Source organism: Cannabis sativa, chromosome 4, assembly GCF_029168945.1.
Source record: "Cannabis sativa cultivar Pink pepper isolate KNU-18-1 chromosome 4, ASM2916894v1, whole genome shotgun sequence".
Lineage (NCBI taxonomy): Eukaryota > Viridiplantae > Streptophyta > Magnoliopsida > Rosales > Cannabaceae > Cannabis > Cannabis sativa.
In genome coordinates, this window is record NC_083604.1 from 8175534 (window position 1) to 8191853 (window position 16320).

The following is a 16320-nucleotide window of genomic DNA, read 5'->3' on the forward strand; positions in this document are numbered from 1 at the left end:
TAAAAAAAACAAATGATGTAAACCCCAAACAAACCCTAATGCCCCCAACTCCATTGGATTGATTTTTTTCTTGTCTAACAAAACACACAATTTTATTTGATTATTTTTGTATGATATGAAATGAAGGGTTTTGGGCACAAGAAGGACACACTCGTACAAATGTTGAACCCTTACCTAACACACGCACTAGAACCACAAACCACGTGTCAGACCCGAATAAAGTGGTTCGGGTGGTCCGGACCCATGCTCACTCCACACGCCCAATTAACCAATCACTCTTTGCCATGTAATGACTCTATATTAATAGCAATAGATTCATACTCACTTTTTTTTAGATGAATCCAACGGCTCTGATTGATTATTCCATGTAGTAAATAGCTTCTTCCCTTTTCTTTCTAAAAATGTAGTAAATAGCTTAGATATACAATATTTTACAATTATACTACATGGCTCTGACACATGTGTACTGAGATTCTTGCCCAAGAGAAGAAAAGGTTTTAATATGGGTTGGTTAGGTGGAATAGTATTGTTATGGTGTTTTGCAAGTAATTAGTAATATTTTTTAAAAAGGTTAATTACCATTTTCACCTCTTAAATTTTAATATATATTAAATTATGTTCTTGAATTTTTTGGTAGTTAAAAATTTTCACTGAACTATTGAGATTGTTAAATTTAAGAATTTTTGTTTAATTTCATTCAATTTTACTATTTCAGTGATTGTTTATGTACTAAAGCATGTTCTCCGAACTTTGATATTTACCAAATCATGTCCCTCAACCTTTGATATATACTAAATTATGTCCTTGAACTTTCATCCATGTTAAATTTTTTTACTAAAATTCAATAAAATTCCTTAAATCCAACAATCTCAATAGTTTAAGGGGTATTTTTAACAACTTTAAAGTTTAGAGGTTATGATTTGGTACATGTAAAAATTCGGAGATAAAAATCCTAATTAATATTTTAAAAATTATTATATTAAATTAAATAAAATCTAACATTTAATGACTGATATGAGAGGATGCTAAGTAAAAAAATTGGATAGTGAAGTTAAAAATTGAAATTGAAAATTAAAAAAAAAAAATCTTCAAGATTGGTAAATGTCAAAGTCTAGTGTATAGTATGAGTCACCATATCATGATCATGGAGCCGGTATACCCAAATTAGGAAGAATAATTATCAATTATATACATGATTATAGAATTAACTTAGCAGTTTTACAATTGTATTACATTAAATATTATTATTATTTTTTTGGAATGCATTAAATATTATTCGAATATACTTAAAAAATATTTATAGAAATGCATTAGAACTTTAGAAGATAACATAATTAATTAATTAATTACTAAATATATACACACTAGTCGATCGAACACGTTTCTTTATATGATTTGGCTATTAAATAATACTTTTTTCTAAAATAAGCTATTTTAAAAGGATAAAAGTAAAAAATTCTTACTTATTTTAGTGAGGTCAAGGAAAATAAAAAGGTTGTATTAATTGTATTGTATGTCATTAAAATGATGACATATGAGGACATAATTAAACAGTAAAAATTGACCAGTTTTAAATTCAGGAGAGTGATAATATGGTAAAACACCTCTGGTCCCATTCTTTTTCTTATTATTTATTTGCATTATTTCATTTTGGATATGAATAAATAATAAAAAAAATAATTTGTGGTATAAATTTTTAATTTTAATTATTGTTTATAAATAAATATTTAAATTTTATTTTTAACGGTAATAATAAATAAATTATAATTTTGTAATTTCTGTAAGTACATAATTAAGTAAATTGCTACTTTAAAATTTAAATATACCAATAAAAAATAGCACGTGGATAATAACTTGACATTTAACTATTATATATTTACGAAATTTTAAAATATATAATATAAATATTATTACAGATAAAAATTAAATTTAATTATTTATTTTTAACTATAAATTAAATTTAGATATTGATATTTTAAATTATCTTAATAAAAATTAATAATCAATTTATATTTTTCAAAGGCAAAAAAAACAAAAACAAAAGAACAAGAAAAACCTCATATGATGTTGAAAGAGATAGATAAACATATGCATCACCTCACTCCCACTACTGACAAAGATTTGGGATGATTATGATTGTTTTTATTTATTTTATTCATTTATTAAGTATTATTAGAGTAATGATACGTATAATTATACCTAAATTTAATATACAGTGAGTGACGTGACAGTTGCTGGTTTAGTCTAATTTTTTTTATTTCACAATAATGATATGCCAAAATATTATAGACTTTTAAAAGAGTAGATCCTAATCTATACAAATATAATTAGTTTATTAATTCTCTAACAGAAAAAAAAAATATAATTAGTTTAAAAAACTGTGATGTATGTATGTTTTTTTTTTTTAAAAATAAAGTATTAATTTATATTTTTTGTGTAATAATTTTTATTTATATATATTTTAAATATTTTTATTTAAAATGAAACTCTATTGAAAATAGTGTCCATGTAATGTTCGAATAAGTGCAATATCATTATTCTAATGGATCATCCACATTTTTATGTTTGATGTTAAAAAAAAATCTAATTTTAAATTTTCATATTTGATATTTTATATTACTGACAAAATAAAATTATCTTATAAGAAAATAATCTTAAATTTTCAACTAACAATTATTTAGCAAGCTCTTTTAGAATCAGAAAATTTTTACTGCTGCAATTGTTCTCTCAATGCGGAAGGTGTGCTCTTGATCAGTATCAATTTGCTCAATCAACAAAAGATGATTCTTTATTGTCATTTCGTGATAATGATAAAGTTGTTGAGCATTTTAAACTAGAATAAAGTCAATGTCGAATGTGCAATTTTAACCAGTTTAGACGTTATGGTGTTGGTTGTACAGCCCGTGATCATGATGGGAAAGTGGTTGCTGCTTTCAACAAATCTTTTAAGGGTCTGGTTCAACCTGAGATGGCAGAAATCATTAGCATCAAGGAAGCTCTTAGTTAGATCGATAGTTTCTCTTAGGATTATGAGGTTCTTGAGACAGACAGTTTAGTTTGTATTCAAGCCATTTTTAGTTCTCTTTCCACTCCTTTTCAATTTAGTTTTAGGCTAATTAGGATTTTTGTCCCCTGAAACTTTGACATGTATAAACTCATGCCCCTGAACTTTTAAGGTTGTTAAAAATACCCTTTGAACTATTGAGATTGTTGGATTTAAAGACTTTTTTCCAATTTTATTAGTAAAAAAGTCTAACATAGTTAAAAGTCCAGGGGCCATGACTTAGTACATGTCAAAGTTGGAGAGATATGATTTAGTAGATATCAAAGTTTGGGGAGCATGATTTAGTATATAAACAATCACTGAAATAGTAAAATTGAATGAAATTAGACAAAAGTCCTTAAATCCAACAATCTCAATAGTTCAGGGGCATTTTTAACGACCTTAAAAGTTTATGGGACATAATTTGGTACATATCAAAGTTCAAGGTGCAAAAATTATAATTAGCCTTATTTTTATTATTTCTAATTGTAAGACTTTGCTTAAACATTTGTCTTTTGTTTCTTTATATTTTGTTAAACGATTTGTAAATAAAACTGCTCATTATATAGTACGAGTTTTTTGTTTCTTCACAAGTCGTACTATTTAAAAAGATTTTTGTCTCCTAAATTAGTTGTCATTACTTTAATAAAAGCTCAAGATTTAATTCAAAAAAATCTACTTAAATACAATTATTTTTTATTTTTTAATATTTTAATTAATTAAATTATTTTTTTTAACTCCTAATTATCCTACCAATTATGATTCAAAGAAGATAGTCACTCCACATCAACATACCCAAATTCCCCCCCACTATGTGTAAAGCACTCATTACTCCTCGTCACCACCCTAAAACAGCCACGTGCGTGTTTTTTCTAATTTTCCAGATTCAATTTTTTTCTTATTTTTTTATATATAAATAAATATATTTGTATCTATATATATCAGCTTCACCATTTATATCAGAACCATAAAAAGATTGTATCTTTTCGATTCATTTCGGCTCGTGATCTTTATCCTCAATCACCTATACTCATGCAGCCTTGAAAAACAGAAAGACTTTTTCTTTTTTGTTTTTAGCAATGGCGTTTCATGTCTTCTAACTGTTCGCTATATTGAGAGTTTTTTCTTTTTTCTAAAAAAAAAAAAAAAACTGTTTTTGTTTTGCAATATTTTTTTTTCTTTCCATCTGGATGGATATTTCGTTTGAGATTATTGACGCGGTGTTCTTCTTAGCATTACTGATTTGGGTTTTGGTTGACATTGTGAGAGAATGGAGAAATGGCAGCCAATCTTACGTGATGGGAAATAGAGGAGTTGTTAGAGAAGGTGGTGGCTTTTTTGGTTTGGTTACTGTTCTTCTCAATGCCGTAATCTCAGTTTCGTATTTGGGTTTTGGTGTTTATGAATATTGTAATAAGGGAATTGTTATTTGGAGAGTGGGGTTCTCATGTGTTACTTGGATTTTAGCTACTCTAGTTTCTTTTTACTGTAAAAACAGAACTAGTAATGAAGGCCAACCATGGCCTTTGGTTCTAATCTTCTGGTGGTTTTGTTCCACCATTCTTGGCTTTCTTTCTCTCACCATTTACATTATTTCCCACTTGAAATCGATAGAGCTTCTTCCTCCACATGTTATTCCTTCTCCAAATTTAGTTGATATGGCATCTTTGCCTTTGTCAATCTTGTTATGTTTCAATGCTGTTAGTTTTGTGAAAAGTCATAGCTATCTTAAACATCCATTGCTTGAGAAAGAAGAAGAAATCCCTTGTCTAGATGGAGATTATGCTGCTTATTCTAATGCTGGGATTTGGAGCAAAGCCACTTTCCAATGGCTGAATCCACTTTTCAAAACGGGTAGAACTCATAAGATTGAGTTGTCTCATATTCCTTGTATTTCAGAATCAGAAAAGGCAGAGCATGCTTCCTTGTTGCTAGAAGAATCACTTAGGAAACAAAAATTTGAAGACCCTTCTTTGGCCAAAGCCATACTACGTGCTATTTGGAACTCATTAGCCATAAATGCTGTCTTTGCAGGTAAAGCTAATCAATATATTCCTTGCTGATTGAGTTCCATTTGTGTCTAATCTATGTTCTAATGATGTTGCTAAACTTGGTTTTTCTTTTTTTGCAGGACTAAATACAGCAGCATCCTATACTGGTCCTTTTCTAATAACAAATTTTGTAAACTATTTGTTGGAAAAGCAAGATGATTCCAGCATTCGTTATGGACTAATTCTGGCTTTCATCTTCTTCTTTGCAAAGACAATGGAGTCATTAACTCAAAGACAATGGTATTTTGGTGCTCATCGAATTGGTGTTAGAGTGAGAGCTGCACTTACAGTTCTTATATATAAAAAGTCCATATCAATCAAGTTCTCCGGTCCAAGCAATGGTAAGATGGTGAATTTAATCAATGTTGATGTAGAAAGAATTGGAGACTGCTGTTGGTACATCCATGGAGTTTGGTTGCTTCCACTTCAGGTGTTTTTGGCACTAGTCATCCTTTACTGGAATCTTGGTGCTGCTCCCTCTGCTGCAGCTCTTCTAGCCACAGTTATGGTTATGGTATGCAATACCCCTTTGGCCAATATGCAAGAAAATCTTCATTCTAAGATAATGGAAGCTAAGGATTCAAGAATTAAGGTGACTTCAGAGACTTTAAAGAGCATGAGAGTTTTGAAGCTCCACTCATGGGAACCAACATTCCTGAAGAAAATCCTTGAGCTTAGGAAAAATGAAAGAAGTTGGCTTAAGAGGTACCTCTATACTTGCTCAGCAGTGGCTTTTCTCTTCTGGGCTTCTCCAACTTTAGTTTCTGTTGTGACTTTTAGTGTTTGCATTGCATTAAACATACCATTAACTGCTGGTAAAGTTTTATCAGCTTTGGCTACATTTAGGATTCTACAAGAGCCTATCTACAATCTACCTGAGTTCATTTCCATGGTGGCTCAAACAAAGGTATCTCTAGATAGAATTTATGAGTTCATAAGAGAAGATTGGAAGCAGCAACATATATCTAATCAACCTTCAAATGCAACAAATGTTGTAATAGAGATTGAGAAAGGAGAATACAGTTGGGAAACAGGTGAACAAATTTCAAGGAAACCCACCATTAAAATAACTGATAAATTGAAGTTTTTGAAAGGTTGGAAGGTTGCTGTTTGTGGATCAGTTGGGTCTGGGAAATCAAGCCTGCTTTGCAGCATGCTTGGTGAGATTCCTAAGATATCTGGGTCAGGTTTCAAGGTTCATGGTTCCAAGGCATTTGTTCCACAAAGTGCCTGGATTCAAACAGGTACCATAAGGGAAAATGTTTTGTTTGGCAAGAAAATGGATAAGGATTATTATGAGCGTGTTTTGGAAGCTTGTGCATTGGACCGTGATATCAAGATGTGGGCAGGTGGTGATTTAACTGTGGTTGGAGAAAGAGGGATGAACTTGAGTGGAGGACAAAAGCAGAGAATTCAACTGGCTAGAGCTGTTTATAGTGATTCAGATGTTTATTTACTGGATGATCCTTTTAGTGCTGTTGATGCACATACAGGAACCCATCTCTTCAAGGTAAGACAATTATCTAAATTGTTTGTTTCCTTATATATATATATATATCACATATTAACAAAATTGTACTTTGGTTTTTTGCAGAAATGTCTCTTGCAACTCTTGTCTCAGAAGACTGTTGTTTATGCTACACATCAGTTGGAATTTCTAGAAGCAGCTGACCTTGTCTTGGTAAATTACTGATCTGAAACTTTACTGCCCATGTCTCCTGAGCTGATATTAATATTCTTCCCTTCTCTAATTTGTCATGTTATGTATATCAGGTGATGAAAGATGGTAGAATTGCTCAATCAGGAAGGTATCAAGATCTGATTGCTGATCTTAGTGGTGAACTCATTAGTCAAATGGCTGCTCATAGAAAGTCATTAACACATGTTAACACATGTAAACAAGAAGATTCCTCTACCAGAAGACCAAGTAGAAAGAATCAGATAGAAGTTGTGGAAGATTGGTTCAGAGAGCCCTTAGCAGATAACAACCCTCTGGAGAAAAGCCATGAAGAAGAAGCAGAAACTGGTAGAGTAAAATGGAGTGTTTACTCAACCTTTGTTACTGCTGCTTATAAAGGAGCCCTTGTTCCAGTTATCCTTCTCTGCCAAGTTCTATTTCAGGGTCTCCAAATGGGGAGTAATTACTGGCTTGCTTGGGCCACTGAGAAAGAAGGAAGAGTAACTAACAAGAAGTTGATTGGGATATTTGTATTACTTTCTGGTGGGAGCTCCATTTTCATTTTGGGTAGAGCAGTTTTTCTGGCAACTATCGCCATTGAAACTGCTCAGCGCCTATTCCATGGAATGATTACATCGATTTTCAGGGCTCCCATTTCATTTTTTGATTCCACACCTTCAAGTAGAATACTCAACAGGGTTAGTATTCTATTTAATTGTTTGATACTTTCTCATATTTGGAGCTTTTATCAAGTTTCTAACTAATAATCCTTTTTCTTTCTGAAAATTGTTCATTGCAGTCTTCTACAGATCAAAGCACAGTTGACACAGATATTCCATACAGATTAGCAGGATTGGCCTTTGCACTAATCCAGCTATTGAGTATAATTGTCCTCATGTCTCAGGTTGCCTGGCAAGTCTTCCTTCTTTTTGTTATTGTGCTCGGAATCTCCATATGGTATCAGGCAAGAATTAAAGCCTCTTGTGCAATATTGTTCTTTATTTTTAACAAAACTTATATTACTACTACCAATATCATTACCATCAGATGATCAGAATTGCTTAGTCCTTTGATGTTTTTGTTTGGATAAACTTTTTTGGTTACTTTTGTAGGCAGATTACATAACAACTACTGTTATAGAAGCTGAACTAGTTTGATTACTTTTGTAGGCATATTACATTACCACTGCTAGGGAACTAGCAAGAATGGTTGGAATTCGAAAGGGTCCAGTGTTGCATCATTTCTCTGAATCAATTTCGGGGGCTGCAACAATTCGTTGCTTTAATCAGGAAGACCGGTTTGTGATGAAAATCCTTAGCCTTGTTGATGACTTTTCTCGTGTAGCCTTTCACAACTCTGCAACAATGGAATGGCTTTCAGTTCGGATAAATTTTCTCTTCAACCTTGTATTTTTCCTTGTTCTGTCCATTCTGGTGACCCTACCTAGATCAGCCATTGACCCAAGTAAGCAACTCTCTTTCCCATCTCGTATTTAGGCCAATGGTTTTAACAAAAAATATGAGCACCACTCAGTGTAGTTAATAGAGCATGAAATGTCAACAAAATTCTAGATAACACCTCAGGGAAATTGCTGGGGCCATTTGGTATGAGGTAATCTTAGTATGGGAATGGGAATCTTGAAATATTATCTTGTTTGTACAAGTTTTGAATATTCTTTTGAAAAAAGTTTAGGAAAAGATTCACTTCTGGTACCCCACACATAATTATATAAAGAGTTTTTTGCGACTAAACCTTCCCAATTATCGTTTTACTTGCATTTAACTCTCCAAGCTCCAATTTTGGCGGTTAAACCCTCCAAACTACTAAACTAGTAACAAATTTAAGGTGTCATTCGGTTAACTGTCACTATAGGTTGTTAATGTGTACACTCTTGGACACATGACACATTTATATTGGTACACCTAATATTTTATTGAAAATTATTTTCAAAATTCATTTTAAAATTAAATAAAATTATAAAAAATAAAAATAAAATATTTAAAAAAAATAAAAAATATTATAAATTTTGAAATAATTAACAAAAGTGTACACATAAGTCATCTATATTGGCAATTAACTCTAAAAAATAGATGACACCTTAAATTTGCAAGCAGTTGAATAGTTTGGAGGATTTTACCATCAAAATTTGAGCTTAGTGGGATAAGTGTAAGTGGAGTGATAGTTGAAAAGGTTTAGCTGCAAAAAAACTCTTCTATAAAAACAATAAGTTACAACATTTAACAATCATACATGATTCAAACAATCATATTACCCTATTTAAATTTTCCAAAAGAAAAAAAAAATACTTCCACTCCTCATATCAATTGGTGCTTAAATTCTTACGATTATATAAGCAAAAAAAAAAAGGGAGTCCAACGATAGTTAAAGTTTGAGTAATGAGATGTGTATGCATAAATCACACAAAGTTGACACAAACCTATATGGTAACTCACTTTTGTAGGATCCATCTAAAATAAAAATAGAAATAATTACTTGAAATTAGTTGCAACATAAGTGTATTAGCTTGTGTGTAAGTTGTGTGTGCACATATCATTACTCTTTAAACATATATGGTTTCACTTCTGTGTAAAGAGAACTAATGGAGTGTTTGTTTCAATCTCAGGTTTGGCAGGCTTAGCAGCCACCTATGGTTTAAACCTGAATGTTCTTCAGGCTTGGGTGATTTGGAATCTATGCAATGTTGAGAACAAAATGATATCAGTTGAGAGAATTCTTCAGTTCACTAACATACCAAGTGAAGCACCTTTAATAATTGAAGATTGTAGACCAAAACCAGAGTGGCCAACAGAAGGAAGAATTGAACTTGAGAACCTTCATGTCAAATATAATCCTTCTCTACCAGCAGTTCTCAAAGGTATAACTTGTACCTTCCCTGGAAATAAGAAAATTGGAGTTGTGGGTCGCACAGGGAGCGGAAAATCAACTTTAATTCAAGCTCTATTTAGAGTAGTAGAGCCCTCAGGTGGAAGGATTCTTATTGATGGACTTGATATTGGTAAGATTGGACTTCAGGATTTAAGGTCAAGATTAGGAATCATTCCACAAGATCCAACTCTTTTCCAAGGCACCATGAGAACTAATTTGGACACTTTGCAAGAGCATTCAGATCAAGATATATGGGAGGTTGGAACCAAAATAATGTTTGTTCATAAAGATCTTATGATTGTATCATATTGTATCATTATTTCTTACTAAATGTAATCTTTACATTTCAGGTTCTAAACAAGTGTAGGCTAGCTGATATAGTTAGACAGGATCAAAGGCTTCTTGAAGCACCTGGTATGATATGAAGATTTAGTTCATAGATTTTTATTTGTTATCCTTGTTGAAAAACTTCTTTTTAATCCTAAAATGTATAACATCTTTCAGTGGCTGAAGATGGCGAAAATTGGAGTGTTGGACAAAGGCAGCTGGTTTGCCTAGCTAGGGTGCTCCTAAAGAGGAGGAGAATTCTTGTGTTGGATGAGGCTACAGCCTCTATAGATACAGCAACAGATAATGTGATTCAAGAAACAATAAGAGAAGAAACAAATGGATGCACAGTCATCACTGTGGCTCATCGAATTCCCACTGTTATTGATAATGACTTAGTTCTTGTTCTTGATGATGGTAAGCCAAAAAAGTATAATCAGATAGCAAAAGCTTTATTTTCTATTTTTCCTTTAAACCTTTCATGTTAAACATTTTTCTATTCACAGGCAAAGTGATTGAGTACGACTCGCCAACTCGATTGCTTGAGAATAGTTCTTCTTCATTCTCAAAGTTGGTAGCGGAATTCTTAAGAAGATCGTCCACAAGAAGGTGCGACCGAGATCTATCTTGAGATCAGGCATGAACCCCTCTCTGTTCTTCCATCCTAGACTGAATTTCGATTTCTTGTACATGGTGATATTCTTCCATCAATTTCTCTCTCACCTTCTAACATGATAACAACATAGATTTTAGCAACTAGGAAACTTAGTTTAGAAATTATTGGTTCTGAGATAGGTAATTCAAAATTGTAATCTTTCACTTTCAGTAGGTGTTTGTGATTAGGTTTGTAGCATTAAAGAAGAGCAAATAAAGCTGAAATAATAATGGCCTTAATTTTTTATGATTTTGTTTTTGGGAGCTAATACACAAAGTCTCCCTCGCAGACAGTTAAACATGACTATGTGTACTACAGTAACCCCATTGCTGATTGTCCATGCTTTTGTTAAAGTGGTAGATACTAAGAAGTTGTGGACATTGTACACTACTTTTCACTTTGTCTTATAAATATCTGACCCCATACTGAAGAACCAATTCAGTGGGCACATACGTCCACTATTTGAGTGCCCTGAAAAAAAGATGAGAATCCCAAAAGCAAAAGAAAAACAAACAAATGGAAAAAAAAAAAAGCTTTGGGTTGTCAAGGAATTCAGAAACAGGACAATGCAGCTTCCATATTGGCCTGAACTGATAGTGAAATGAAAAAGATAGCGCATATTGCCAATGGAAACAAACAAAACTATCATTAAGACAAAAATAAATACAATAAAGAGGGTGATCCAGAATCTAACCGTTTTGAAAAGATAAACTTTTGTCGTAATTAATTTCCAAGAAATGGATTAAGAATGTGAGATTTGTTATAAAATAATATAAAATAGATGAGAAGAAAGAAGAAGAAGATGAAGAGAGAAAGAGAAAGTGAATGAGAATTTCTGAGTTGTTTATTCTAATGGGGTGAACCCCTATTTATACAAATACAAGAGTGAGATATTAAGAAACTAAGAAAAATGAAAACTAAGGAAAAGAGGAATGTTGATTACAATTTATGGTAATAAATAAAAGATTTGGACATCCACATAATTAATAATATTTATAACACTCCCCCTTGGATGTCCATAATAGCTGCCTTATTAAAAATCTTGCTGAAAACTTGGTCAAAGGAAAAAGAGTATAGTGTAAACTAACTCCCTCCCCCTCATTTAGGCATTTGTGGAGATCTTCTAATCGACGAATTTCGATCTTGTCTGCCGTCTTCTCAAATGTTGATGTTGGTAATAACTTTGTGAATAAGTTTGTAAGATTGACACTTGATTGAATATGTTGAACACCAATATGCATTTTCTTGAAGCGTATAAAGAAGAATTTCGTGAAATGTGTTCTAACTCTATCTCCTTCAATGTACCTCCTTTTAGTTGAACGATGCAAGCAGTATTATCCATAGAGAATTGCTTGGGTTGATACTTCTTTATTGAGTGCAATCCATATGTTTCCTGAATATGCTATGTCAATGATCTCACTCACACACATTCTCTACTTGCTTCATAAAATGCAAGTATGTTAACATGATTTATAGTTGCCTCGTTAAAAACCTTGCCAGAAAAACCCAGTGGGACAAAATCTGAGCTAAGGAAAAAAGAGTACAATATATATTTCATATTCATAACTATTTGCAAGTTGCCTCGTTAAAAACCTTGCCAGGAAAACCCATTGGGACAAAACCTGAACTAAGGGAAAAAAAGTGCAACATGAATATGTCTCCCCCTCATGCACATATGATCCATAATTCTTTTGGTGATAATAGATCTCATGAGATTATTGTTATCACTTTCAAAATATCATCATATACAATCTTTGATCATATATTTTCTATAACTCTTCCAGAGTATGTATGGACTTCTAAATTATAGATGAGGGGTTTGTGGAACATTAGTCTTTATCCAACTAATTGTATCATTCATGTGTGTACACAACTTTGTTCATACGAAAATTTAAAATTTCAATTAGATATGAACATAACACATTAATGGTACTACAAATTTTCATTTGTGACAATGATGGTACTCCAAGACCATATATTTATTCCATCTTGTTTTATGATCTTAATTTCCATATCAAATGATCATATATCTATAATTCTCGATACATATGAAGTACTTCAGGACTTCAATACTAATGAACAAACTTTATACATTAATATTTCTCGAAATACAAAAGAAATAAAAGTTTGTTTTTCAATTAATCAAAAACTCTTCAAGAGTCTATCACAACGTATACTTTACGTATTTATATTGCATAGACAACCATAGGTATTTTTCAAATAATAATTTACTTACATGTCTTGATTTCATACAAAGATCTTTGTCATATAGTGCGCGCGACTTTGAATTTATATCACTTAAGACATGTATTAAATTCTTGTAGAATTTTTAGATAAGGCTTATTTCAAATTCTCACTATATTAGGAGCTCCAAATAAATAATCTTTTGTTGCAACATTTATGTGACGCTTATAAATCCTCATAAAATATATTCCAGGCTATAATCAAATAATGATTATATTTTCTCAATATTTCAGCCTTACTTCAATCAATCTCATGTCTATGCAAACTTTGTACAACAATTCATTATGTACAAATACATATATGCAAATTTCTCATTAGAAATATTTATTTGCACACCCTACAGGTCTTACTTCACTTTATGTGAGTAAATTTGCCTGGATTGCGTCATAATATTTTGGCCAAAAATCAAAATGTATGTCGATGATTCTCGACAAATCTAATACCATGATCCTTGCTATCTCATGTTAGTTTATTGCATATGCAAACATTCAATATTTATTGCCGACAAAAATTTCAATAAATGATAATTTCCTCCCATATTGACATAATTTATAGAGATCTCTTTAAATTACATATTTTTCAAATATGTTTATCATTTATAGGTACCTATATAGAATCACTTCAGGGATTCAATTATGATCAAATGTGTTATGTCTAACTTCTCTTGGGAGTCTTTTCGAGTACCGTTTTCATCACGGTTATCATTTTAATACTTTATAACATTAAGGTATCTCCATGAGTACCTCTAGATTTAACAACTTCAGGGCAAATCAAATGAACATTTATTAATAATTTCTACATTGTTCATTTACGCTTCAGGCGTTTTCAACTCATTCTATCTCAACTTTGAATAATATTGATTTGCAGTTGGTATATATCATTTTGAACTATATTGTTCTTATATACTTTGTGCAAGGATCATTTTTCAAAAATTATCATCATCCCAACTGCTTCTCTCCCCCTGATCGAGAGAATTTTTAAAAATTGTGATATCTAATAATATTAATATACCTGTAGGGATTTCAGTATATCACAATGAATCAATATTTGTTTAAACTCATATATACTATATGACATTGAACTTCAGGTTCAATAAACTTCAGTTTCAAGTTCAATCATTATGAACTTAATTCATTTATAAGAATGAGTCATACGTGTATAATTAGAAATACATAAATTTACACATTTTGTAAATGCATGATTATATAATCTTATCACATCGATAAGAAACTATGCAATAAAAATCTAACAATGGCTCAAGATTGTTAAGAAAATATAATTTAAATATTTTCTATGTGCAAATATATGCACATTCTTCTTTTGAGCCTTATAAATAACAATGAGAAGAATCTTTTGGTTCTTCAACAAAATTTAGTCAAATTCTTTGACAATTTATTGCATATGATTGATCATGTCAAAATAATTCAATTCATGAACTTCAGGTTCACTATAATTTGTATTTCAATGAAACTTTCAAAATGTAATGTAAATTCATTACAACATAATCATTACAAGTTTCATTTTTATATACACGAATAATATAATTATATTATTCTCCAAAACATATACACTCTTCAGGAGTCACTATTATGTTTATCAAACTTTATATTTCTTCAGGAATCACTATCATCAATTCAATGATGTGTATAATGTAAAATGTATATGACAACTTCATCATGTTGTTATAATGGTCAAATAGATATAACCATAATATATCATTCATGTTTCCTGGTATCTTTTTAACAAGTCGTCTAATTTATTAATAGACTATTCATCAGTCTAATTATCATGACTTGATATATTATATATTTAAATGTACAACCAGTACATATAATAAGTCATCTCTTATTACTTTCATAACTAGATAAAAGTTATACATCTAGGGACATACCAAGATATTTTACTACTCAAAGTAGCAATTGTATGTAAGAGTACTTCTTCAGGAAGCTTTTCAAATAATCATTTTGTGATTCTTTATCACTTTGATTATATTAGATCACTAACAAATATTAGTAAATTATATATCCACTTTTGGGAATATGCAAACTGAATTATATAGTAACTATATATATACATATCCTGTACTAACAATAGTTTGAAACTATTGATTTCAAGAAATAATAAAATATGTATATATTAATTTGCTTCTGGCATTACCAATATATGTGAAATCTATATTCTTTGAAATAGAATTTCATGTCTATTCATTCTCTTTAGGTAATGATATTTAAATATTCTAAATGTACAATAAGTTTGTACAATTCACATTCTATTAAATAATCAAGTATACTTTTATCTTGACTATAAGTGTGTCCGTACTACAGGTACGCGACCACTATTATTCAATTCCACACATGATATATATTCATGCACTTTGATTGTGTGTGGTATCTCATCTTTTGGTTATTTCCAATTTCTTCTGGAAATATTTGAGTAGCAAACAATGCCATTGATTATTTAAAATCATTACATTCACTTCGGGGAATGACGTTGAACAAGTAGAACATTATTATAAATTTCTTAAAAATTTATTACTTGTTCATATATAAAAAGAAATTACTCAGCAATTTCTTTAACAATATTTCAAAGAATATATGAATACAATTTTTGCATAATCTCCAAGATGTATGCAAAATTTGATCTTTAATATATGTCACATGCAATAATTTTCAACATTGCAAGCAATAACAGTGTATAATAACATGACTAATACAAAGAATCTTTAAAAGTAGTTGACTTCAATTCGTATCATTCTCTGCAGGGAATGATGAACAATAAATACATGTCTCATGTATTTAAATAATATTAGTCATGCTCACTGTTATTCTTATACTTTGATGTTTCAATGCAATTTTCTTAATATTCTTTTTAGGTATTCAAAACCCACTATAAAATTGCATCAATAATAATCATTTTTAATGATTCTTTAGTTGTATTCACATAAATACAATCATTTTTTTTTTACAAATATAAAACATTTACTTCAGGAAATGTTTGTCAAAATCTATATCGATATTAGATTACTTTTCATTGTCCTCAAAGAATACAAGAACATATATATAAATATGTATTCATCTCTTTCATTATATATCCATCAATTATATAATGAATATTACGTTTGCATAATCTTCAGGATATATGCAAGATTTTATTGAGGACGCATAATCATCAGGATATATGCAATATTTTATCGAGGATGCATAATCTTCGGGATATATACAATTTTTTTATCGATGATGCATAATCTTCAGGATATATGCAATATTTTATCGATGATGCATAATCTTCAGGATATATGCAATATTTTATCGATGATGCATAATCTTTAGGATATATGCAATATTTTATCGATGATGCATTATCTTTAGGATATATGCAATATTTTATCGATAATACATAATCTTTTGGATATATGTATAATTTATATAGATTTTCT

General features: G+C 30.7%; 1 protein-coding gene across 1 annotated transcript; it reads left to right on the forward strand.

Annotated features, from left to right (window-relative positions):
- The first annotated feature begins 3777 nt into the window (after nt 1-3777).
- Nucleotides 3778-10886, forward strand: LOC115714544 (putative ABC transporter C family member 15). The gene is made up of 10 exons (XM_030643277.2): nt 3778-5077; nt 5175-6604; nt 6689-6775; nt 6868-7470; nt 7572-7736; nt 7942-8236; nt 9396-9916; nt 10009-10072; nt 10163-10402; nt 10492-10886. Exons 1-10 carry the CDS (start codon nt 4234-4236, stop codon nt 10614-10616), a joined length of 4374 nt encoding a protein of 1457 aa, XP_030499137.2. The 5' UTR covers nt 3778-4233; the 3' UTR covers nt 10617-10886.
- The last annotated feature ends 5434 nt before the right edge of the window (nt 10887-16320 follow it).

Bases quoted from the DNA above. Each gene is read 5' to 3' on its own strand.
- LOC115714544 (XM_030643277.2), top strand. From the start codon at position 4,234: ATGGATATTTCGTTTGAGATTATTGACGCGGTGTTCTTCTTAGCATTA. The intron at 5,078-5,174 runs GTAAAGCTAATC...CTTTTTTTGCAG, and splicing joins CATAAATGCTGTCTTTGCAG to GACTAAATACAGCAGCATCC. The intron at 6,605-6,688 runs GTAAGACAATTA...GGTTTTTTGCAG, and splicing joins CAGGAACCCATCTCTTCAAG to AAATGTCTCTTGCAACTCTT.